Source organism: Genypterus blacodes, unplaced genomic scaffold, assembly GCF_046128005.1.
Source record: "Genypterus blacodes isolate CSIRO-AG114 ecotype Tasmania unplaced genomic scaffold, CSIRO-AGI_Gbla_v1 ptg000137l_1, whole genome shotgun sequence".
Lineage (NCBI taxonomy): Eukaryota > Metazoa > Chordata > Actinopteri > Ophidiiformes > Ophidiidae > Genypterus > Genypterus blacodes.
The window spans coordinates 1090538-1115000 of NW_027466939.1; the positions used below are offsets into that span (position 1 = coordinate 1090538).

The window sequence follows — 24463 nt, forward strand, 5'->3', positions numbered from 1 at the left end:
TTCCCAAGCAGAAGCACTACCCACTGAGCCACTGCCTCCCTTCAAACCACGACCATTTCATAAAGAAGACACTGAGTTCACATATGTAAAGCACAGAGTCCTGCAACCTGGATCTGGTGCTTTCGATCCGATATCTCCATGCCATGAATATAAGTCTTTTGCTGTAGCTGCTACATTGAACTGCACAAGACTACAAGCAACATTTGCCAGGGAAGTCATTACATTTGCAGCAGGCTGTATGAACATCAGATCGAATGGGACAATACAATTTGGTGTGATGGACAGCATGGATCATGAGGGATACATGCATGGAGAGATCATTGGCATCCCAGTTGAAGAGAAGGACATGTATGTTGATGCTTTAGACCAGTTATTCTCAACTGGTGTTTTCAATAAAAAAAAAACGTTTTAAGAAAAATTCCATGGTGTATTCACCCTCCTTGTGGAGCAACAATGCCCTGTAATGCGAGTTGACACCCGCCATTTCACACCATAGAAGAAGACTGGCGTAGTATTAACATCTCTCAATTAACTTTATTTTATTGAAAGTTACACTACAAATTACTCCCACTTTCACTTAACTTGTATTTTCCCCCCTTGAGAAGTATTCGGATTTGTACAGCCCTAATATTTTCACCGGGGCTACACGATAATGTTTTTGTTTTTTTTAAGAAATAGATTTGATAGATTAGATTTGTTTTGAAAGAAAACACAACGATAAGCGCGCTTCTGTCACTAGGACCCACTCGTGGTCGACAGAGCTGCCCTTTTCATGCCGGAATGGAATGGAGGTAAACATTGCGCCGCTTCGTGGCCACATTACGTCAGGTCAATGTAACTCAATGTAACATTGAGTACGAATGTATACATTTTCATAAATAGGTTATGCTACTTTCTATTCCTGTTTCTGAACCACTGTTCATGTCACTGAGCACTTTTGTCCCAGTAGACTTTCCTTACTTTCATTTAGCCTGACTTGTTGCTCAGTTCGATTTTTAAAAATTCGTGTTTTTTCATCGTTTGCTTTTTTTTATTGTAATGTCTGTCACTTTGACAAAGTTACCAAATCATAATCATCATTATCAGCCGCTGATAACGCGAAGTTTGAGGGAATAGCTATGTTGACGTTCGCGCTACTGATAGCTAATGGCTAAAAACAAAGCTAGCACACCTCCAGCGAAGAGGATGCAGCTTTAAACACGACAGGTACAGATTTACCACAAGGTGAACAAAGCAACGAGCCAAAGCTATTTTCATTGTCAAACACAATCCGAGTGCCTTTAAGCTAAGCAGTGTATTTGATGTCGGCATGGGTCTGCTACCTGCATCAGTCACAGCTGTGCTCCTTCTTGCACTGTCAGCATGTTTGTACTTCACACAGCTGTGTGGCCATGAGAACAGACCGTTCAGGTCCATCCATGCCATGTCAATTACAAGCAGGGACAGACATGCCAGTCATTCAGTGAAAACAAAGAACAACTCTGAGAAGAGATGGAGAATCCACCTGGAAGCTTCCCACAGTGATGCTCCCAGAGATGATGAGTGCACTATGGCCCCCGAGAGTCGATTTGACTGTGCCAGGGACAGAGTTCTTAGCCAGAGCGAGTGTGAAGAGAGAGGGTGTTGCTATTCCCCTCTTCCTAACTCAGGAGGACCGCCATGGTGCTTCTACCCCCCTTCATACCCTGGTTACGCAATGGGTCCACTCACCCCCACGCCACAAGGCCAGGCTGCCACCCTGACCCGTGCCAGACCATCCTATCTCCCCAAAGATATCTCCACTCTTCGTCTAGACATTATGGAGGAGAATGCAGGACGCTTGCACCTTACTGTGAGTACACAATACTCTGCAGCTACACTTATGTTCACTACATGGAACTGTGACTGTCTCCTCCTTTCCACATTTAATTAGGATGTTCATACCTGACACTTTTCAAATTGACGCTATATTTAATTTCTTTCCAGTTAAAGGACCCATTATCTCAGCGTTATGAAGTTCAGCTTCCCACTGATAGTCCCCACATTGATGCTGATGATACCCAGTATCCTCTCTATACCACTGAATTCCATTCCGACCCATTTGGCTTTATAGTACGACGTAAATCTAATGGAAGAGTAATGTGAGTAATTATTTTTATTCTCAGTTTTCTGTCCATCCAGTATGTGGTGTACTGATACTCGGTTACAACCTTTCTGGTGCCTGTTCTTGTCACAAACATTACTTTTACTTATTCAGTATTGCTCAGAAATAACACTGTTGTGATCTGTTTCATCATGGCCATGATTCAGTATCTGTTGTTCCCTGTGTCCTTCATATCCAGTATGAATACCACAGTCGCTCCTCTGCTGTTTGCTGACCAGTACCTGCAGCTGTCCACTACACTGGCTTCCTCCCTCATATCTGGTCTTGGGGAACATTATACCTCCCTCCTCTTGGACCTTAACTGGACCTCTCTGACTCTTTGGAACAGAGATATGGCTCCTCATGTGAGTATAGAGGACATCCCAGTGACATCCTCCTTTTATTTCCAATACGGTTAAGTCTGCAGAAGAGTTGTAAATGAAAGCATGTCTCTAAGACACTCCAATAGTCTTCTCTTTTGCTTACAGGTTGATGCTAACCTTTATGGCTCCCATCCATTCTACATAGTACAGGAGGAGGATGGTCTGGCACATGGAGTTTTCCTTCTTAACAGCAATGGCATAGGTACTGGACTGTTCATTCAACACACATTGCATCCTTCAGCTCTTCTTCTCCAGCACAAGGACACATAGAATTGCTCATTTTGCTCCCATACGCTTTGCAGAGGTGATGTTGCAGCCAACCCCTGCTCTCACCTGGGTGGCTATCGGTGGAATCCTGGACCTGTTCATTTTCTTGGGCCCTGATCCCCAAAGTGTATTATGCCAGTACCTCCAGGTCATTGGTATGTCGGACATTCAGCAACACTTCAGGCGCCTTGAAGCAACTTGGAGTGTTTAGAGTTTATTTGAAGACGGATGTTTTTTTGTATGGATCCCATTCTCAGGCTATCCTTTAATGCCTCCCTACTGGTCATTGGGCTTCCATCTTTGTCGCTGGGGTTACGCCACCACTAATGCAACCCGACAGGTGGCACAGCGTATGCACAACGCCAACCTCCCCTTGGTAAGTCAGCTTAGAGTACTCACCTCTTGAAGAAATGTAATGGCAACTGCATTCATCAATGCCCCTGTACTCATCGGTGAGCAGTTTTGTGAATGTGTGAAAAACTGTGTATATTTGAAAAACTTACAAACGTAAATTTGTGTTAAACAACATTATCACATCCATATAGAGCCTTTCCCTCCACTGAGTTGTCTCCACTTTCGAGTTGGAATCATTTAGCTTCTTTCACCGCCAGGATGTGCAGTGGAATGACCTGGACTACGCAGATAAACGGAGGGTATTCACCTTTGACCCCCAGAGATTTGGGGACCTCCCGAAGATGGTGCAAGAGTTCCATGAGAAGGGCATGAAGTACATCCTTATTCTGGTAAGATATCATTTAAGTTTATAAAACCTAATTAACTAATCCAGCTAATTTAAATAAAAATATGTAGATTCATTATTATTGACCATTGAAAGTTATTAACACATTTCTCCAGTAGATGGCAGCAAATCAAGTCTAAAGTGTGTTTTCCTGACTTCTGCCTCAGGACCCTGGGATCAGCAGCACCAGCCCCCCTGGAACATATCCCCCATTTGATGATGGGCTGAAACGAGACGTCTTTATTAAAAATATTTCAGGACACACACTGATAGGAAAGGTCAGAATTTGTGTTTTTGTGTGTGTATCATTTTCAGCTCATTGACAGGTGTAAATGTGTTAATCTCTGTGCGGGTGCTGCTGCGTCCAGGTGTGGCCTGGACCAACAGCCTTTCCTGACTTCACCAACCCAGAGACCACACACTGGTGGGAAGCCTGCATTAGAGGTTTCCACTCCAAGGTCCCCATGGATGGTCTGTGGATTGTGAGTTTGTAAACACATGCACTGACACACACATGTAAAGTCAACACACAGCCAAAAAGCACAGGTTTGTTTCGTCGCTGATGGTATCCTTCAGATATTATCATTTCATCTCCGCCATTGCAGAATATTCTGAAACGATAGGATGTGTAATCAGTGTGCGCACAAAACAATTAGACTTATTTGCAATGTGGAATATCAGACTTCATGGCAGAATGCTTGGTGTGCCTGTGTATCTTGGAATCATCAAAAAATAGTGACTCATTCTCTACTGTTGGTGTGCGGTGCTCCACCCAGGATATGAATGAACCAGCCAGTTTTGTCCAGGGCTCGTTGGACGGTTGCCCTGATAGTGATCTGGAATACCCTCCATATTCCCCAAGTAAGTGTCCTGGATCAGTAGTGCACTGTACTAGAATGCACTCCCTTAACAGGATGTAAACACTGTTGACGTTCTGTGTACAGTGGATCCATCTATTAAAATATATATAAGCATTGTGCACACAAGACATCATGTAGATAAGATCAAGCACATAGTTGATTTGGCATTCATTTGTATCCTGTCTCTCTCTCTCTCGTGCTCACACACACAGGGGTGGTCGGAGGCCAGTTAAACAGTGGAACTCTCTGCATGTCAGCCCAGCAGAAGCTCTCCACTCACTACAACCTGCACAATATGTATGGACTGACAGAGGCTCATGCCACCCACAGGTTAGACCAGGCAGTGAGCCAGCTCTCGACGTTGTTCTTTGGGATTTGTTCATTTGCGCGTTCACTCTTGTGTTTTTTATTTCCATCCTCAGAGCTCTTGTGAAGGTGCGGGGGAAGCGGCCCTTCGTCCTGTCTCGCTCCTCTTATCCGGGGATCGGACACTTCTCTGGAGTGTGGACAGGCGATGTTAGGAGTGACTGGGAGCAGCTGCGATATTCCATCCCCAGTGAGATTCCTTTTCTCAGCTCTTTGAATGCATTTGATTTTTGGATCGTGGCATATCTGACATAGAGTCCTGATGCATAGAGCAAACATTTTATTCCTATTCTGGGGGGTGAAAGCTTCTCTTTCTTGCCCTAACAGTTTCCTCTACATCTACTCCCTCTAGTGATGTTGCAGTTCAGCCTGTTTGGGGTTCCCCTGGTGGGAGCGGACATCTGTGGCTTTGGAGGTGACACCACTGAGGAGTTATGTGTGCGCTGGATGCAGCTTGGTGCCTTCTACCCGTTTATGAGGAACCATAACGACAGGCCCAATGCTGTGAGACGCTCAATATGTCTGTCTGTGTGTGTACAGTATGCATGCTTCATGTTTCAGTTTTTACATACAAGATAACCAAATCAGAGCAACAAGTGTTTCTAAGCAGAACTTTGCCGTCATAGGTATTTCCATTGTGCGTAGCAACTTCCATCAATAATGAATAGAGGTAACTCTATCGCTTGTGATTATCTTTGTGTTTGTGATCTTCAGCCTCAGGAGCCATATGTGTTTGGGCAGCAGGCCCAGGCAGCCATGCGGAGCGCGCTGAACCTTCGTTACTCCCTTCTCCCATTCCTCTATACACTCTTTCTTCATGCACACACCTCTGCTGACACTGTGGCCAGGCCTCTCTTCATGGAGTATGTCTTTTTCCTTCTCCTCTTCTCCTCTATTTCTAATGTAACGGTACATGAATTAAAGTCCTCTACATAGAGTATGTTCTGTTTTTTTACACGTTTGCTTCGTTGTCTGTATCATTTTTAATTTGCTCCTGCTTAGGTTTCCCGCTGACCCTAACTCTCAGACCATAGACCAGCAGTTCCTGTGGGGTAGTTCGCTGCTTATTAGCCCCGTTTTAGAGAAAGGAGCGGTAGAGCTGGCTGCCTACCTCCCCCTGGGCACTTGGTACGACCTGCAAAATGTGAGCTGATACATTGACCATATTTAACACAATCTGCCAGTGGCAATATCACTGGTAACAATCTGTTTACTGATTATCTACTGGTTGCAGTGATGAGTTTGACTTAATAATTGCTTGGAGTCTGACCATCCATGACTTGGTGTCCTCAGGGTCAGGCCTTTGACAGTAAAGGCCAGTACCTGCTCCTGCCAGCCCCTCTGGGGACCATCAATGTCCATGTGAGGGAGGGACACATCATCCCCCAGCAGGTTGGTGGAACGTCCGAGATGCACCTGTGTTAGGTGGCGTAAACATCGTGTCTGTCATTTGTTCCTTTTGTCATTTGTAGATGGGGGTTATGTTGACAAAATCACAGTACTTGAAATCGCTGTTTATACAGTTATACTTCAGTGTTCACTACAGATGTGACTGAAAGAATGCATTTTTCATCATGACATTAATGCCTTATTCTGTTAATATCTTATGTAGGAGCCTGCCTTGACAACCACAGCCTCACGCAGAAATCCCTTCTTCCTGACGGTGGCGCTGTCCTCAGGGGGCTGGGCCTGGGGGGATTTGTTCTGGGATGATGGGGACAGTCTTGACACCTTTGAGACGGGAAACCACTGCTATATTATCTTCATTGCTGGACAGGTAAGGAAGAAATGCTGATGGAGTGATGATTTACTCCTTTTGTCCAGTATGTCCAGAATGTCTCTGTTATTTTTTCATACCTGTTACCCTGAGCTACGCCTATGCATTAGTCTCAGGTGGTGAGTGACCCTGTTAGGCTGAACGGGGCTTTGGACGGCCTTGTGCTGGGAGGCCTGCGGGTGTTTGGTGTGCCGTCTCCACCTCACTATGTATGGGCCAATGGGGAGAAAGTCCGGGATTTTACCTACCGCACTGACACTAAGGTGACTTCTATGTGAATCAGAAATGTGTCCTCCATAAGTATCTGTCTGTCCACCTGTTTATCTTGTCCGTCTATCTTTCTACTCATATCCACTGTCTCTAGCCCTAGCACATCTGGGCTCTGTGTCTGATAATCTAACCACTCTGTCACTCCCTTCATGTGCGTGCTTCCTCCCACAGGCTTTGACAGTGACAAGTTTGGCCTTGCCCATGTCAAAGGTCTTCACAGTCCAGTGGGCTCTGTGATCCACTGGACTTTACTCACCCAGGATTCACTGAAGGAGCCATTGCATTCTATACTGCCTTTGAACAATTCAGCTGCTTATTTCTGGACTCACACCAGTTGACTTTGCCAGATCGTCCCAAACATCCCATCCCTCACTGTGCACCTTGCATTTGACTCTCCTTTCCAGTCGGGCAGCAGTGGCTGTTAACATTTGGAAGTAATGCAGCAAGGTTGTTAAAATGTGATGACATCAACCAAGGGAGCTATTTTGATGCAGATCTTTCCCTTTGTCAGCATTCTGCTGCTAATTGCAGCAATAGATTAAAATACCATTTACATTTAAATGAAAGTAACTTTTGTTTCTGTGTATTATTGTAAATCATGTCTTTGCTACTGAAAGGCAATATGAATAAAAGTGGTTGACAGGGATTCATTTGCACAATTTAGTTATTCTTGCAGTGTTCTTTAAAATGTAGCTATAGTTGGGGGATGCCTCATCAAATGTATCATAAATGTTGGTTCTATCACAATACTAAAGCATGGCTGGAGGTCTAATGACATAATGATGTCATTTTTGGATTATAACATTATCTTCTATATCAGCAGTAATATCCTCTGAAGTTATGCATATGAATTAGGCTACCAAAGCAGCAAACTAATCATAGTGTGCAGCTGTCACGACTCAGCAGCACACCGGCCAGTCAGGCTGTCAGCTCAGGCTACATTTCAATGTGCTATAATTAGTGTACAATAAATGCTGAAATAAATTATATAAACATAATTGTAATTATTGCAAATGTTAACAATATATTTTTCGTCAAGGCAATTTAAAAACGTAATTTAGATTTTGTATTTTCATATAATTAGTGCAGTCGGTTTGCTGCTTACTCTCAATATATATATATATATATATTTTTTTTCTTTTTATTTCTTCTTCATTCTGTAAAGCTAGAACACAGACTTTGATCCTGCAGCAGCTCTGTGACGAGATGCTCTGACTCCAGCTCATGGTCCTGATGATGGACCAACTGCATTCAAGCGTTGTCAGTGACCTCTAAAACGTCACTTGTGATGAAAAGGGTCAGCTTGTTATTGTATGGTTGGACCGGATGATGGTTGATAAGTATAGCATGCCGCTATTCTGCTTTTTTCAGAGGAGTTGTGTTTAATCCATATGTTTTCTAACTGAAGCCTGAAATTCCCGTTTTGTGGTTGAAAACGGCTACACCGTTCCGGAAGCAGCGGAATTTGGGGGAGGTTTTGGTTATATCTGCCTCAAGCTAGAGAGACGAAATCGGAAGTAAGACAATGTATCCTTACAAATTAAGACTGCTGAAGCGTTCCGTCTGCCCGCACAACACGCGCTCCTGAAAAGATTACCATTGTTTTGAAGGTCATTACCGGAAGCACTTTGGTATCGAAACGACAGCAGTCAAACGTGTGGTGTCACTGTCGGAAACAGGGATACAAACACCGCTACACTTCATACCAACTACGCTAAATTCAGCGGAAAAGAAGCGAAACGGGCTCCGGTAACCGCCGCACAGGCCCGCTCCCCGCTGACATGGTTGTCCGACATGGGCTGTAGGCTTCTGCGGCGGGACTGAAGGTGAGAGCTCCGCCGTTTGGCCCCGTTTCTTTACTGGCCGCTCTGTGAGGCTGTTCATTCATTTCTCCCGAAACAGGTGTAAGCCAAAATTGTTAATTTTTTAAATTAAATAACGAATATCTGAATTTAACTTTAAGTTCATGTGTGCAAAGTGGAACGTGGCCGGGAATGAATTGGGAATTGGGGGTTTAAGTCCAAAGCTAAACTAAAATATTTGTGCTGGACATGGAGCAGTTTGCTTTCCTGCTCGGGCCAAAACCAGCTCTAATATGTGGGCTTGTGTGTAAACATTGGTGCAGTTTGAGACTAGTTCCATCCTGTGTGTGTGTGTGTGTGTGTGTGTGAATACTGACAGCTGATGGAGAGCCATCATGGCATGTCTCTCCACTCCCAGCTGCTGTTACTACTCATTCTGGAGCATTTCCTCCACCTCTGCAATCACAACTTCAGCCCGGACACCTTTTTTATTTTTGGATTAAAGTTTGCACGCCTTTGCTGCTTACAAAATATCCTAAATTTAGCATACCAACTAAATCTAGGTTGTGTTTGAGTAGAGCAAGCAATTCATCCCAAACTGGCATAGACCTTGATTTAGAAGTAGAAATAGAAGTAAGTTTTATAAAATGGAGGCTTTTGCTTATTTATAATTTGCCAACAACAGGTCATAGTAGTTATTTGGATGAGTTGCGTGCATTTGTAATTTAGTTTTTAAAAATTGGAAGCATGTCTGCGTATTTTATTACATGAATATGGTTTCAGATATTCATGAATGACTTGATTCCATCCCCAGATGAGGCAAAGTCTTAAACATCAAGGCAGTCATGCATCAAGTTTTCTTATTACCCACCCAGCCAATGGAGAATCCACAGGAAGCTTGTTTTTCAGGCTTCTTTGTGTTTGGTCCCCTTTCAGCTGCCCCAGGCGCGTTAGTAGACTGTGTAGATAAAAAAAGGGTGCTCAGTATTTGCTCCCCTATTCATGTCAGTGTGACAACTCAATTGATGTTCCCCTGAGGTGAGAAGCTGAGAATATTCATGGTTCAGGTTCTCCCTAAAGTCCCCCTTTTTGGCAGGCAATCGGTTAAAAGTTTGTCAAATATATGAAGAATCCTCCACATGTCACAGTGGGACTGGAATGAGTGAAGTATGTTGAATGTTTCAGTCCTCAGCATGTGAGTCATTTGAGACAACATGTTATATTTGCTCAGAATTGATGTGTGACCATGCCGAGGTGTTGACACTACAAAAATGAAGGGAGGGAGACTTCTGTGCTCTGTCAGCCTTAACAGACCTGAACCTATCAGACTGACCCCTGTAATCACACACACACCAAAATAACCACTGGTTAGAAGCTCAGCACTGAATATGTATTATCATTCTTGAAACAGAATTGAAAACAGCTGTATGACTTGTTTGTAACTAAACGTGTCATTATGCATATTACAGTCAGGTAGTGTGTTTGTTTGAGTGTATATGTGCAGGAAGAATGCAGGGTCAGAGTGTGTGTTGACACTAGCCACCCATCATCTGTTCATCCTGGCTCGCCACTGTATTTACTGATGGATTAGTCTGGTGTTGTTTGTAACAGTTAGCATGCAAATAGCCCAGTAGCTGCTGATATTCTGCAGTCATGTTGTGCCTTGAAGGACGGCAGAACTGGGACTTGGCAATTTGAAGCCTTGTTCACTTGATCTCTAGATCATTGTGTATGTTTTCACACTTTTTCCAGAAATGAGTGATATTTATTTAATGAACCCCTGACGATTCGAAAGAAACGGTGGCCTCGTCTTCTTTTTGAAATTGTGGACAAAGCACACTCTCACGTTTTGTGTTTGTTTTTGTAAACTGACGGCATTTTTCTCCCTGCTTGGATTCACTGGACTTCCTCCCTGAGTCCTGGCATGAGGAAGTGGGGTGCCTACTTAATCAGACGGAGGTACACTTCTGCGGAAAAAAAGGAACATTCCACAGAGTGAGGAGTGTGAGACACGTTTACACAAAGATACGGCACAGAGGTGGAGGCTAAATGAGAGGGGAAACCATCTATGAGCCCTGTAAGAAGGAAAGAATGACACTAAGACAGGCGATGTTGATGGAGTTTTCTTTTCTTTGTGCCTGAGGAGTCTGATCAGTTCCAAACCTTTTGAAAGAAGATAGTTATGCGTGAACAGGACGGCACGCTGACACACCAAGAGAGCGAGGGCCTTAATCAGTATAAAGGAGGCATAATGAAGGACGTGGGTGCAGTGACGTGGAGCCCAGCTCAGGACTGATTTGGATGACATCTGTTGGCTACTGATAACGGCTGGGGTATTTCACACAAGAGGCGTGAAGTGTGTTTGCACATGTCTTCGTTTGTGTGTGTGTGTGTGTGTGTGTGTGTGTGTGTAGTGTTTACATAGGGTGGGGCACATTTAATTACACACTGATAGGATATCCAGGATCTGTACACGTGTGTGTGTGTGTGTGTGTGTGTGTGTGTGTGTGTGTGTGTGTGTGTGTGTGTGTGTGTGTGTGTGTGTGTGTGTGTGTGTGTGTGTGTGTGTGTGTGTGTGTGTGTGTGTGTGAGAGAGCGTGCAGGTGTATGCAAAGGAAATGTTGCACGTAGAAATGCTGAACAAGTGCAGAGAGTGTAGGGGTTTCTAGGTTAACCTCTGCAGTAAGGACACTGCAGTAAACGCCAGGATTCATGTGACGGAGGTAAAGGTGTGTACATCAGCACGGGCCTATACAGCAAAAGTATGTCACACTTTCTTTAACATAATGGCTGCTCCCTCCAGTTTAAGGCCTCGTCCCCCTTGACATTATCCGCTTTCTGAAACATTCTTTTTCCCATCTCTCCCGGTCTAGAGGATGGGCTCAGGGTCCCGGTGCCTGAGATGTCTCTGGGTCGTCTCCTGCGGCGCGCCTCCTCCAAAGCCTCCGACCTCCTGACCTTTAACCCCGGGGCAGGGGGCTCGTCGTCACGTTCAGGCCTGGACGGAGAGATCATCTTCTCCAAAAACAATGTGTGTGTGCACCCAGCAGAGCCCCTCCCTGGGCTGGCAGAGCACCACCCAGGTGAGCCGATACTGAAACCAGGTGGTGGTGTGTGTATAAGCCAGAGTGGAGATACCAAACGCACTGGTGTAGTTTGTTTTTACGTTAGACCTGTTTCAGTATTTTCATCTTCTCTCTGCTGACGTGGTGCGACGCGTCATTTAATGTACAGATTTTCATTCATACTGTATATTCATGCATACCAAACTGGGGTCACTAGGGTTTGGTCATCTATCTGTCTGTCATAGTTAGGGACCGTCTTGAAAGTGCAGTCAATGCAGGTAACTTAGATATATTAAGCATAATAATCTATATTAGTAAATACTTGTGGCCATCCCACCATCGTACTATGATAAAGGGCTCACAGTTTAAATCGTCATGACAATATGCATGGTAATAATTGCGGTTTGATTTTGTTGTAAATAATGCAACCGAAGAGTGAATGGGACTTGTCAGGGGATCAGAGTAGCATTTGATCTGGCTGATGATGAGTGAACCTTCCGGGTGGTTCCAGTTCAGGTTCAAGGACTAAACCGGTGTTTTTGAACAGTCGAGTCTATTTACTACAAACTGACGACACTCGATGCTGTTGTCAAACACCGTCCAGGTGTGTGAGATTAAGTTGCCGCTGTGTGGCAACGGAAAACAGGCTTTACAATCGCACTTTGAATACATTATCCTTCACTGAGAATGTTACTCTTTCAAAATAAAAGCACACATTTGGGTCAAGAGCGCCGGATCACCAAACTCAATACAATTTTTCTCTGTTTCTTATTGATCTGAGTAAAATTGTTAGTATGTGACGTTTCCATGTTACTATTTCTCTCTCTCTCTCTCTCTCTCTCTCTCTCTCTCTCTCTCTCTCTCTCTCTCTCTCTCTCTCTCTCTCTCTCTCTCTCTCTCTAAAAATAAAGAACAGTGATTTGTTATTTCCACAGAATTTACAGGTTTTCACCCTCGAGGCTTTGGCACGTACGGTCGGTCCAAAGATGACCAGTTCCTTTTAATTAAATGAGGAAGAGATTACAAATGGCCTCATCATTAATTTGACTGACATTGTTCAATCCTTAAACAGGAAAACAAAGTCTCACATCTAATTCAGCTCTTTATCAAGTCTCTTTCTGCAAATGTACACAAGACTTTATTATTTTGCCCACAAAAAAAGGTGTGAATGGTGTAAATTGTTCAAAAATCAGGCCTAATAAGATCAACGTTGTTAAAGTGGATGGCATATTTACATCTGTCAGCCTTGTTGCACTGCTGCTGTCAGCAACATGGAAGCTTTCTACAGCACTCTCACTAATGATGCAGCGTTCATGGACCTGGTGTGAATGCAGAATTAAGTTATTTCACAAACGCCTGCTTTGTCTTATAATGCATGTGAAGATGATGTATGTATGTTTATATTTATGTGCGTATGATTACAACATAGTGGTTTTGTAGGGTGTGTGTGTGTGTGTGTGCACTGTGCAGCTGGCTGACCTTTCTTGACCTCACACTACTATGAATACATGTTTATGTGTGCGTCTTCTCAAACAACACATGTCGTGCTGTGTGCTGCAGCCGACTGCTACCCTTGAAAAGCTTTGTCATTTCCCCTCGTTACCTGACTGAAAATCAATTTGTAGTTTACGGTGCCCCCTGCAGGCTACCTGTGTGTGCACATGGAGAAGGACGAGAGCCTGGGCACCACTCTGATCCTGACCTGGGTGCCCAACTCCCGCATCCAGAGGCAGGATGAGGAGGCGCTGCGCTACATCACACCAGAGAGCTCCCCTGTGCGCAGGAACGCACGCCGCAGGGGCCGGCGGTAACAAAAATGTTGAATCATCTTGAATGCAATTGGAGATATATTATTCAATCTGAAATTCAGTGTGCAGATGATCTTCCTAATAATATTTATGTGATTTGCACATGATTAGTCGGTCAAAATCATTCATTTTATCAGTGCAAATACTAAATATATAGTAAATAAACATACTGCAATTTTAGCCAAAGCAGAAACAGACACAACACACATCAATGGTTTTCCTTATTTGGTTATTGTATTGAATCTTTTGCAAAAGTAAAGTGTGCAGTTATCTTTGTAAAATGCCTCCAAATGATTCCACACTTCATAAAGGAAGATGTATCGACGTTCATTTAAACCAACCTTTCCCCTCCAGGCCCCACTCCCGGCCCCCAGCAGCCCAGGAGGAGGAGGAGGACGAGGAGAGGAACGTTACGAGCACTGCCTCCTCGGAGAACCACAGCCTGGGAGGGGAGGCCGGCGTCGAGCCCTCCTCACACCGGCAGCAACTGCCTTCTGCCGGGGAGGAGGGAGACGAGGGCTCCTACGAGCTGTCGGACGAAGTGAGCAGGGACAGCACCATGGGTTCGGACTCTGACACCTTCTCCTCCCCCTTCTGCCTGTCCCCCGTCAGCGAGGCCCTCTGTGAGAGCAGCAGCTCCGTCTTCCTGGACAATGAAAGCAGGTCAGCAACAGGGATGAAATGGGTCTGGGATGTATTTCTGTGTGTGCGTCAGGCAGAGGTGGTGAAGATCCTGGAAGGTTATATCCACTGATTTAACACATTACACTCAGGTCTCAGGAGCACTATTGAGTATTTGACAACAACTGTGGTAACTTTGTGGCAACTTTGTGGCTAAAAGGGAAACTTACCCCCATGTCATAGTTCAGGTTTCTCTGAATTGTGCTACTGCAAGTGTGTAAAGGTGAGGAAGGCGAAGGTTAAAATCCCCCTGGCTCCATGTCTGTCACACTCCTACAGTTACCCTAGTTACCTTTACCCAGAATCCTGCACACAATTGCATTAAAAAGTTACTCCAGGAAGTATACAGGCATCATTTAGATTGATTTTCTTTAACCTTCATCAATACTGACCGTTCTGTACCGTACTCTCATATATTCTATTGATGAGGCTTAAGGTAAGGGTCTCACAGTCTCCTGGTGATTGATTTGTCATGAATTCAGTTAAAAGGTGTTTTCCAGTTACCCTAAGTTACCACAAGGTGGAGCCAAAAAGAAAAGAATAGCCTGTAGAGCTGTGCCGTTTGCACCGCGAGGCCACACGGGGGCGAACAACACTGAACAGCTGAGCGACTGAGGGAGGGGGAAGCAACCAGATGATCTCAGCAGAGTGCAGTAAAACCTTATCAGTTCATCGACGTGTGTCCACCTACTTAAAATACTCAGTATCAATGTTTTGTAATGTCACATATGGCCCAGTCCCAAAGTCCTCATCGTTTAATCTGTAGGGCGTTGAACCCACAACCTCGGAGCCATCTGGACAGCGATTGTGTTGCTGCTCGCATTGGCGGCCGTTTGATTTTATGCGTCCCTGCGTAGTCGTTTCCACACACAGCTATTTGGTCTGACATGTTGCCCAGAAATGTGTGAGCCTGTGTCACTGGGTGTCAGTGACAGGGAGTGAGTCAGTGTGTGTGTGTGTGTGTGTTTAAGCTGTTTAACCACTCACAGTTCGCTGTAAGTGCAGTCAGTGTGTGACTTGGCAGCGATCTCTCTTTCACAGCTTCTAACCTTTACTCTGTCCCTCCCTTGCTCTTCCCCTCGTCTCCCCCCTGCGTGTCGCTCGCCGTTAGCCTCTCAGTTCAGCATCCTGGCACTTGCTTCCATTCTTTGTGTGCTTCTGCCTGTTTTCCCCCTCTTCTCTTGGGAAGAAGGGAGAAACGGGCATCTCTCCATTCCTTCTACCCTTGATTTTCTCCCTTAAACATCTCCTCCTCCTGATCACTCTTGTCTGTCTGTTTTTCTCAATATTATTTCTTTTCGGCCTTCCCCACCTCTTGAATATCTCACCCCTCCCTCCCTCCCTAAAGTCTGTGTGAAGCCCTTTGATTCCCAGTGCTCCCGGGGTTGTTGTGCTGGGCTGAATGTCAGCTCTCAGGATTAGAGCTCTGAAGAGAGCGGAGAAGCAGCCAAAACCCTGAAACCCACTCAGACTCTCTTTCTCTCTCTCTCTCTCTCTCTCTCTCTCTCTCTCTCTCTCTCTCTCTCTCTCTCTCTCTCCCTCTCTCTCTCTCTCTCTCGCGCGCGCTTTAATTGACACTGTTAAGGGGCCAGGAACTGGAAACATGTCACTTGGAATCATTCAAAGAGAAAGAACTTGGTATGGGAGAGTGAGAGCAGATGAAAGGAGAGAGAGAGGAGAAAGCTACTGCAGTCTCTTTTCTCAACATCTTTAGAGGACGTTTAACAGTGCTTTGTTTCTTTCGACCCGCTTTCCATTTCACAAACTGAGAATGAATAAACACAATATTCCTCTCAGATTAAAGAAATACTGTTTATGGTGGATTGTTTATTCCTTTCTTTGCTTCCCTGACCGCTCTCTGTCTGCAGAGCACTCACACCTCTCCCAGCTGACTGTTCTCTCTGGGGATTCACTCAGAGGCCTGGAAACCCCCGAAGGCCTACAGGGCCTCGGTCCTGGTTCTCAGGGTGACCTGATAGAACTCTCCAGAGGACGAGTCTCATATAGAGAGAGAGAGGTGTTTCAAAGTGCCTGGGGGCAGTTTGATCCTGCTCCTGGTAGACCTGGAGGGACGTGTTGATTACAGCCGCCTGATTCCATCAAAACAGCTTGTTTACAGTGGGTGGCTGGGCTGCTGCCTACTGTAAGCTGTCAGGAGTTGTAGATCACTCCACTAGCTGCCATCTGAGATCACCAGGGTGGAGGATGGCGTTCTAAAGTAGCCATGATTCATTTGCCGTCTCACCTCATTCGACACGGTTCACGCGTTTTTTATTTCATCGCGAAAATATGTGCTCAAACGTTTTAGCATATGTCCTTTAAGCATGTGAGAGTGAGGAAGGAACACGCCAGACATCACAAGCACGCAAGGCACTGGAAAAGGGATCGCAGTCGTCCCTTTAAAGACGTCCTCCATAATTCTGATTACTTGACTTCCTCACCAGAGCTCTCTTTGCCTCTTTGCCTCTCTCCCTGTCTCATAGTATCTCCACAGTCTGGTTTGTGGTGCGACGCACAAACACACAGCAGTAAATCAGCCGCCGCTCCAGCTTGGATTGATCAGCCGTGTTATTTCCCCATCTGCTAACAGGGAAATGATTAGCTGGACATGATTGATTCAGGTTGTTATAGATCAAACCTGGCCTCCCCCGTTCACCCCAAGCGCTGATATGCCACCGGTGTGCCACCTGCCATTTGTAGTTGAGTGTGTTCTGATGTGTTTCCTAATAAGCCAAGTTCATTTAGAATCCCACACGTCTGATTCTCAGTGTGAGCCTGAGACGTGTTTGGGGGTGCATCAGGGTCATTAGCTATGGTCCATTCACTCTGTGTGTGTGTGTGTGTGTGTGTGTGTGAGTGAGCGTGATAGAAAATATATCCAGTGATTTGCTATTGCGCATGTGTATTTGCGTTGGTCTTACACACAATTTAATCTCTGTCCTCCATTTTTCTGCATGTGCGCGTGTGTGTGTGTGTGTGTGTGGTGCATCTACTCTCCCACAGTAGAGGAACCCTCGGCTCAGGTTTCAGTGCCGGGAAGAACACGCCGGCCGTGGGGGAATGACAGCGGAAATTGGACTACAGGCAGTGTGATTTGTGCGTGTGTGTACAGAGTTCCCGATGTCTAGTATGTGTGAGTGTTTGTGTGTGTGTCCTCAGAAGCCTCCTTGCATTCCTCCCATTCTCAGCCTCTTGGCAGAACCCTATTGAAACAGAAAAGAGCAGAGCAGAGCAGTGAGCACATATAAGAGCACGAGTATCACAGAGCTCAACGCCGCTGGACACTGGAGACACCGTGTTTATAATTCATGTACCCAATATAAAACTGGCTCCGTTTCTGCCAATGTGAGGCTGAAGCACAAGGAAGGAGCGGTTTGTCAGGTTTTAGCTTGACACTATGGAAATTCCTGTGCCATTGTTTTCACTGAATTTATGACTCACTTTCCTGTAAACACAATCAACCTCCACCACTCAGCAAGCATCTAGTGGAGAGGGAGTAGGGAAGGACACATCCCCGTCCATCCCACTCACCGTGTTCCATTTTGATTCTCATCTCATTCTCATATCCCCTTCCATTTCAAATTCTCCGCCCCTCAAATTTCTCCCTGTCCGTCTAACCCCAGGGAGCTGTTCGAGGAGCCCATGGCCCATTCGGCAAGCTCCGCCTCCAGCCTGGACAGCCACGCCCCCTCAGAGAGCAGCGGCCAGTCGCAGGCTGTGCGGTGGGAGGAGCAGCAGAAGGTTCTGGCTCTGGAGCAGCTGTGCGGGGTTTTCCGGGTGGACCTGGGCCACATGAGGTCGCTGAGGCTCTTCTTCAGGTCAGCCGGGGGTCACAGAGGGGTCACGTTGTTTTGCTACTGTGTCAGCGCTCACGCTGCGTTACGTGCTTGTTGCTCAATGGTTCATGACAGTGTTGGTCTGGTTTCTGGAGGCAACAGCCATGGACAGAGATAAAAGACGTCTGGTGTTGTTTTCTCCTCTTCATCTCCATGTATTGCGTTGTGTTGCAGTGACGAGGCGTGCACCAGTGGCCAGTTGGTGATAGCCAGCAGAGAGAGCCAGTATAAGATCCTCCACTTCCACCACGCTGGCCTGGATAAGCTGGCCGAGGTCTTCCAGCAGTGGAAGTGCTGCAGGGAAACCCAGCTTAAAGATCAGGTCCGGTTACAAGCCAAGGCTACTTTGGCATCAGGCAACACGGTGAAACGATAATTGCTTTTCCCTGTTGTGTCTCCTTTGCTTATTTGTATTCAGTGACCTCTGTCTCTGTCGTTTGACTTCTTCTTCTTCTATCTCTCAAATTTCCCCTCCGCCCGCCCCTTCCTCCCAAATCTCTCTTTTTTTTCCCGTCTGTCCGTCCGTCAGGTCGCCGACGAGAAATCCTGCATGCAGTTCTCCATCCAGAGGCCGACCCTGCCCTCCACTGAGACTCACCCGGAGGAGAAGCTGTACCGCCGGCTGGACGTCACCACCTGGCTGCGTCACCTCAACCACAGCGGACAGGTGGAGGAAGAGTACAAGCTGCGCAAGGTAGATTTCCGTTCCAGCAAAAAGAAACATTGAAGGGTTTTTAGAGAGATTTGAACAGAGGAAAAGAATTCTCCCCCATTCTGTACATCCGTACACTCAGGTGCCCTCTCAGTTGTACGTATGTGTGAGTTTCGGTCTCAATCAGCAGCCCTGCACCACCACTGGTCTGCAAATAATGAGATGGGTGCTTGTGGCCGACGTGCCGCTGTCACTCATCTCACTCTTCTGGATTTGACTCATTCTACCCCGATACTGAAATGACTCAGCGGCAGTTAGAGACATTTTCTCAGTAAACACACGCTCATGCCGCAGCGGCGCTGTTTTCTCAGCACATGTAAATGACTAGGTGTGTCTTTTTGAAGGGCTTACTGCATTTTGCATCATCCATCATCTCATTATGCCTTCAGATAATACACATTCTGCTGTGCAGAGGTCGCGGCGCCTCCGTTGCTAGGGTGCGCGCCCCCTGTTTGCACTGTGCACTCCCTCTGCGCTCACTCAGGTTTGTTTCGCCTCCTCCCTCCTCTCGCACGCAGGCCATCTTCTTCGGTGGTATCGACCCATCCATTCGTGGCGAGGTGTGGCCCTTCCTGCTGCACTACTACAGCTATGACTCGACCTCCCAGGAGAGAGAGGCCTGGAGACTGCAAAAGCGCACCCACTACCACGACATCCAGCAGAGGAGGTGAGGCGCCTGGCAACAGACGGGGCAGAGACGCGTGGAGAAGTCTGCCGGCCGCTTTGTTTTACCCCCAGGCGCCAACGTAGTCACCTCGCTGCGATATTGGCTGCCAAATGCTCAAACATTCAACCATATGCAAGTCTGTTGTGACACACACACACACACACACAGCAATCAATATATACAATCAGGGAAGTGTGAAGGGGAGGTGCCGGGTGTGAAATAAAAGGTCCCTGGAGAAAAAACATGTCAGCGCTGATCAGATCATACTCTCTCATCAGCGGGGGGGAGAAAACACAGAGCTGGTTCACACACACACACACACACACACACACACTTACTTGGACATACACAGACACATCTCCGAGTCCTTTCCCACCTCCTCTACCCGAGCCATAGGTGAAGTGTGTGTGTGTGTGTGCGTCTCCTCCCGTCGTCCCTCTCCTCTGCTTCCCCCTGTCTGTAATGAATATGATAATTGGATTGGATTCATCTCTATGACCTATTAACATTTTGACTACATAAGAATGTCTTATCACAGTCAGATAATGAGCGCCCTTGATCTGACGCTAATGTGGAGAGCCTCTGACTGGAGCAGCAGCCTGCAGGTCTGCTGGTTGATCATTAGGACCGAGGGTATAGTATCTTTGTGATTTGGATTCTATTCCTGGTTCCCTCACATTTTATTCCTCTGACTAATGTCTCTCGCTTAAATAAAGATCTCCTTCTGGCAGAAGTCGGTAACAAAAAGGAGAGAATAGACCAGAGGAGAGGAGAGGAGAGGAGAGGAGAGGAGAGTAAGGACGCTACTGTACAATTTGCATCGGGTGAAATATGGAAGAGAACGAGCTGCCCGGGTTATTTTGGTCGCAGCAGTAAATCACATTTCAAATATATCCTCTGTTTGTGTTTTGCAGGAGGGAAGAGTCATTTCACTTCTCTCTGTCCCGGTTTGCGTCACACAACCCCGCTGTTTCTGTGCCGCATCATCGAGTGAAATCAGACTTTAGATGAAAACACACTGACCTCCAAAAGTTAGAGGCAGGCAGACAGCGGCACAGCGGGAGACACACAAGAACACACACACACACACAGAGAGAGAGAGAGAGAGAGAGAGAGAGAGAGAGAGGGTTTGGGAGGGTCCAGTAACACAAATACAGGGTGTCGAGACTAAACAGTTGCACGGCGTTGCATCAGGTGTGCGCTTGTTATTCCTGGTGGGGCCGCACGGAAAACAAACAGTGTTAATTAAATCCCCTCTGCTTGTTAGGGCCTGAGCGCACGAGTGCCATCCACAGAGTACGACGCTAATATAGCCACTAACATGCAGAGAGGGATAAGACGGGGGTTTTATGTTTGTGGTGTTATCCTCAGTGGAACGTTTGATGCTGAATCGCCCCCCTTCAGTCCTCCTTCCTCCCACCGTTAAAGTTTTACACCAGAGTAACATCTCAGGTGGAGATTATTTGAAAAAGGCTTTAATGTTTTCCGCCCCTAATCCCACGGCGGTTCCTGAGAGACGGCGCAGTAAACCTCCCCCCTCTCCTCTTCCTCTTTCTCTGCCTGCTGTCTTTGCCCCTCTTTCTTCAGGTTGTCCATGAGCCCAGAGGAGCACAGCGAGTTCTGGAGGAAGGTTCAGTTCACCGTGGATAAGGACGTGGTGAGGACGGACCGCAGCAACCACTTCTTCAGAGGAGAGAACAACCCCAACGTGGAGATCATGAGGTCCGGCGAGCGCTTTGCGTCATTGTTTGAACGCTCCTCTCTCCACTTCACCTTCCTCTTCCTCTTCCTCAAAACACATCCTTATCGTTCCCCTCCCATAGCCAAGTTCACAGGAGTATCTATTCATTTCATATTCCGAAACCCCTGAGGGAGCAGCAAATGAGTTTCATGCTTTATTGACTCTGACTAAGCCGTCTGAGCACTTCTGATGCGTACTCATAGCTAATGGCTTTCTGAACGAGAAGCGAGAGGATTTGAATAGCATATTAGTTTAGTGGCTCTCATCACGGCCCCTGGTGTTTGCCCAGGTATTCTGTTTTATAGGGAGTCTGGGCGGGGGTGATACCGATGCTTCACATGTCCAGGGGGCAGAGCCTCTTCATCCTGCTGCTGGTGCTCAGCCCTGTCACACATGTTGTGCTGATGTGCGTCACACACACGTCGCTCTGGGTCGTTCAGCACAAAAAAACATCAACCGCTCAGGAAATTAAACAAAATTAGGGCCATTTTTCAAGATATTATCCATAATCAGAAATTAAATACACGAGGATAAATATGACGGCAGAGGGTTGGCATAGCAACAATGAAAGCTGAGCGTGCAACACTTTGGACCCAGAGCCTGTGTGGGGTCGTCAACATCCCTGGACAAGGAGCTCTCAGTCAAATCAAACGTGCTGCTGGTTCATATTGGAAACTCTTCCTCGTCTCTCCCCCGCTGTGACGTTCTCTTGTTTGTTCTCGCCCCAGGCGGATCCTGCTTAACTACGCCGTGTTTAATCCAGACATGGGCTACTGCCAGGGCATGTCTGACCTGGTGGCCCCCCTGCTCACCGAGGTCCAGGATGAAAGCGACACTTTCTGGTGCTTTGTGGGCCTCATGGAGAACACCATCTTCATCAGCTCGCCACGGGACGAAGACATGGAGAGGCAGCTGGTGAGGATACGGCGTGTGCATCCTCCGCCAGTGTTACTCAGGGAAATGTTACGCTAGGAAGTATATGTTTGTATGCCAGCATGCACAGTAAAGTATGTACGCCACCCACCCACCCACCTTCCTCTTCTTCAGATGTATCTGCGGGAGCTGCTGCGTCTGATGCTGCCCCGCTTCCACCAGCACCTGACCAGGCTGGGGGAGGACGGCCTGCAGCTGCTCTTCTGCCACCGCTGGATACTGCTGTGCTTTAAACGGGAGTTCCCCGACACGGAGGCTCTGCGTATGTGGGAGGCCTGCTGGGCTCACTACCAGGTCAGGGTCAGGGTCAGGGCCGAAGTCCGAGCTGCGTTTATGCGTGGCATGGAAAAGGAAAAGAGGGTTTCCATATATGGGTATATCAGTATCAGGCTGTTGTTCCATTTGACTGCTACAAGCTTGTAAGCAGGCAGAACAACGCATTGTTCTTAGCATTATCTGTGACAGCAAGCCACAGTATGAGTACATGTTCAACCAATACAGGCTGTCACCACATGCTGAGCTGTTAGGGTTTGATGTGAGGATTAATATCTCACAGCAAAATCAGCCCAAAGCGACAACGGGTCTATTCTCCTTAAAGGGAAATGATCACAAATTGCAATCCTTTGACATTTCTTTGCTTCTCTGTTCTTTTTCTAGTCTTTCCTTTTTCTAGAGCATTGAAGTTGCTATAAATTTAAGTAATAGGACTTCAACAGGAGGAATTTTACCTTGCAGAGAGAGAGAGAGAGAGAATCGACCAAACACAGAGCTCTTAGGGCTCTAAGGGCTCGCTGGAAATGGGTTTTGGAATTGCAACAATATGTGTGTAATTGGCTCTATTGGTGTCCTTGGTGTCTTTTATTTGCCCATTGAAAGCTCTCTTTCTCTCTCTCTCCCTCTCCCTCTCTCTCTCCCTCTCCCTCTCTCTCTCCTCTCCCTCTCTCCCTCTCCCTGCAGACGGACTACTTCCACCTGTTCCTGTGTGTGGCCATCATCGTCCTGTACGGGGAGGATGTGACAGAGCAGCAGCTCGCCACCGACCAAATGCTGCTCCACTTCAGCAACCTGTCCATGCACATGAACGGGGAGCTGGTGCTACGCAAGGTGACACAAAGCGTAGTGTGTGTGTGTGCGTGTGTGTGTGTGTGTGTGCGCTCATACTCATTATAACACAAAATAACTCCTAATAAAAGACCACAGCGATGCGTTTGATTCAAAGCGCTCATGATTGACTGGACTCGGAGGCCTCGAGGTGCTAAATGGGACGCTGCTACGTCACGCAGAGGATTTACGATGGGCGTCCCTGCCGTGCGCCCGTCTGCTGCCTCCTCATGTTTATGGATGCTGCGTCAGTGCGGCCCGACTGTGTGTTAGCATGCAGCTGCCGTATTGCGCCGCTTTGTTTGTTTGTTTGTTTGTCGTCGCCTGAGATTTTGTTCCACGAGCGAACGAGCCGCTTCTACCTTCGGCTCAAGTGCCACACGATCTCTGACCTTGGCTTTGTCCTTTAACAGAGCGCACTGGTTGTAGATTTACCGACGTATTGTTTCTATATTTGATATTGGCAGGAAGCGGTGATGCATCCTTGTCCCACATCTTCACTTGTCTCCTTTAAATCGCATTCTTCTTCTTCTGCTTCTCATTCTGACTCCACCTCTCACTGCCGCTCTCGTCTCGCTCCCTCAGGCCCGCAGTCTCCTCTACCAGTTCCGCCTCTTACCCAGGATCCCTTGCAGCCTACACGACCTTTGCAAACTGTGCGGCCCGGGCATGTGGGACAGCCGCTACATCCCCACGGTGGAATGTTCCGGAGAGCACCCGGATTCCCATAGCTGCCCCTACGGCGGCACCTCCACCCCGCGGCCCTCCACGCCCTCCTTCTCCTCCACGCCCTCGCCAAACCTCACCCCCACCCCGCCCCCAGAGGGCAAGAGAGGCTCCAAGGCCCGGGATATTTTCACCTTCCGGAAACAGTCCTGAGGTGGAGGTCACGGGGAGGTTTCCACGGCGTCGCACAGCAGCAGCTAGACATTTTGGATTCCTGGAACTTCCTCCTTCCTGCCGCTGCGTTGAGTCACCACCTGAAGGAATTTTGTCACTCGACCCTTTGGGGCGGTGCAATGCGGATCAACGCCTCACGGAGTCACGCCGCTCTGCAGCGCCGGCGAGGACGCTTTGCCGTTTGGGACAGAATGGAGGTTAGAGGTCAAGTGGCTGCTTTTCCTTTTTTTTCGGAGGAGGACAGACAATCTACCGGGCGCCGTGGCGGGCCGGAGCAAACTTCATGCCGCCGCCGCCGGCGGCGGCCTGGCAAAGCTCCCACGGGCTCTGAGGGAAGAGGTCTCATCAGGGTCGCTACGGAAACTGGACTCACGCAAAACCTCCAGCGAGGGTCAGATGAGACTGACGATCCTTTCACAACCACTCCAACTTG

At 47.1% G+C, this 24463-nt stretch overlaps 2 protein-coding genes across 3 annotated transcripts in view; both read left to right on the forward strand.

The window, feature by feature from the left end:
* The first annotated feature begins 753 nt into the window (after positions 1–753).
* gaa (alpha glucosidase) lies at positions 754–7668 on the forward strand. Its single transcript, XM_076164624.1, has 19 exons — positions 754–1831; positions 1966–2120; positions 2322–2487; positions 2611–2707; positions 2808–2927; positions 3030–3148; positions 3384–3515; positions 3679–3789; positions 3880–3993; positions 4288–4372; positions 4584–4701; positions 4794–4927; positions 5090–5241; positions 5452–5600; positions 5740–5881; positions 6031–6129; positions 6350–6514; positions 6625–6777; positions 6956–7668. Exons 1-19 carry the CDS (start codon positions 1310–1312, stop codon positions 7019–7021), a joined length of 2799 nt encoding a protein of 932 aa, XP_076020739.1. The 5' UTR covers positions 754–1309; the 3' UTR covers positions 7022–7668.
* A 747-nt stretch (positions 7669–8415) lies between these two features.
* The window catches only part of tbc1d16 (TBC1 domain family, member 16), a 17142-nt gene continuing 1094 nt past the window's right edge, over positions 8416–24463 (forward strand). Inside the window, exons 1-13 of one of the 2 annotated variants that reach the window (XM_076164640.1) lie at positions 8416–8610; positions 11460–11669; positions 13296–13458; positions 13814–14122; positions 17764–17958; positions 18151–18340; positions 18506–18670; positions 19207–19355; positions 20943–21077; positions 21825–22011; positions 22144–22323; positions 22987–23133; positions 23716–24463. The exon at positions 23716–24463 is cut by the window's right edge and continues 1094 nt beyond it. In XM_076164640.1, the coding sequence (XP_076020755.1) occupies positions 11489–11669; positions 13296–13458; positions 13814–14122; positions 17764–17958; positions 18151–18340; positions 18506–18670; positions 19207–19355; positions 20943–21077; positions 21825–22011; positions 22144–22323; positions 22987–23133; positions 23716–24009 (2295 nt within the window). In that variant the 5' untranslated portion in view covers positions 8416–8610; positions 11460–11488 and the 3' untranslated portion in view covers positions 24010–24463. The remainder of the gene's footprint in view (positions 8611–11459; positions 11670–13295; positions 13459–13813; positions 14123–17763; positions 17959–18150; positions 18341–18505; positions 18671–19206; positions 19356–20942; positions 21078–21824; positions 22012–22143; positions 22324–22986; positions 23134–23715) is intronic. The other variant, XM_076164641.1, reaches the window with a different exon arrangement.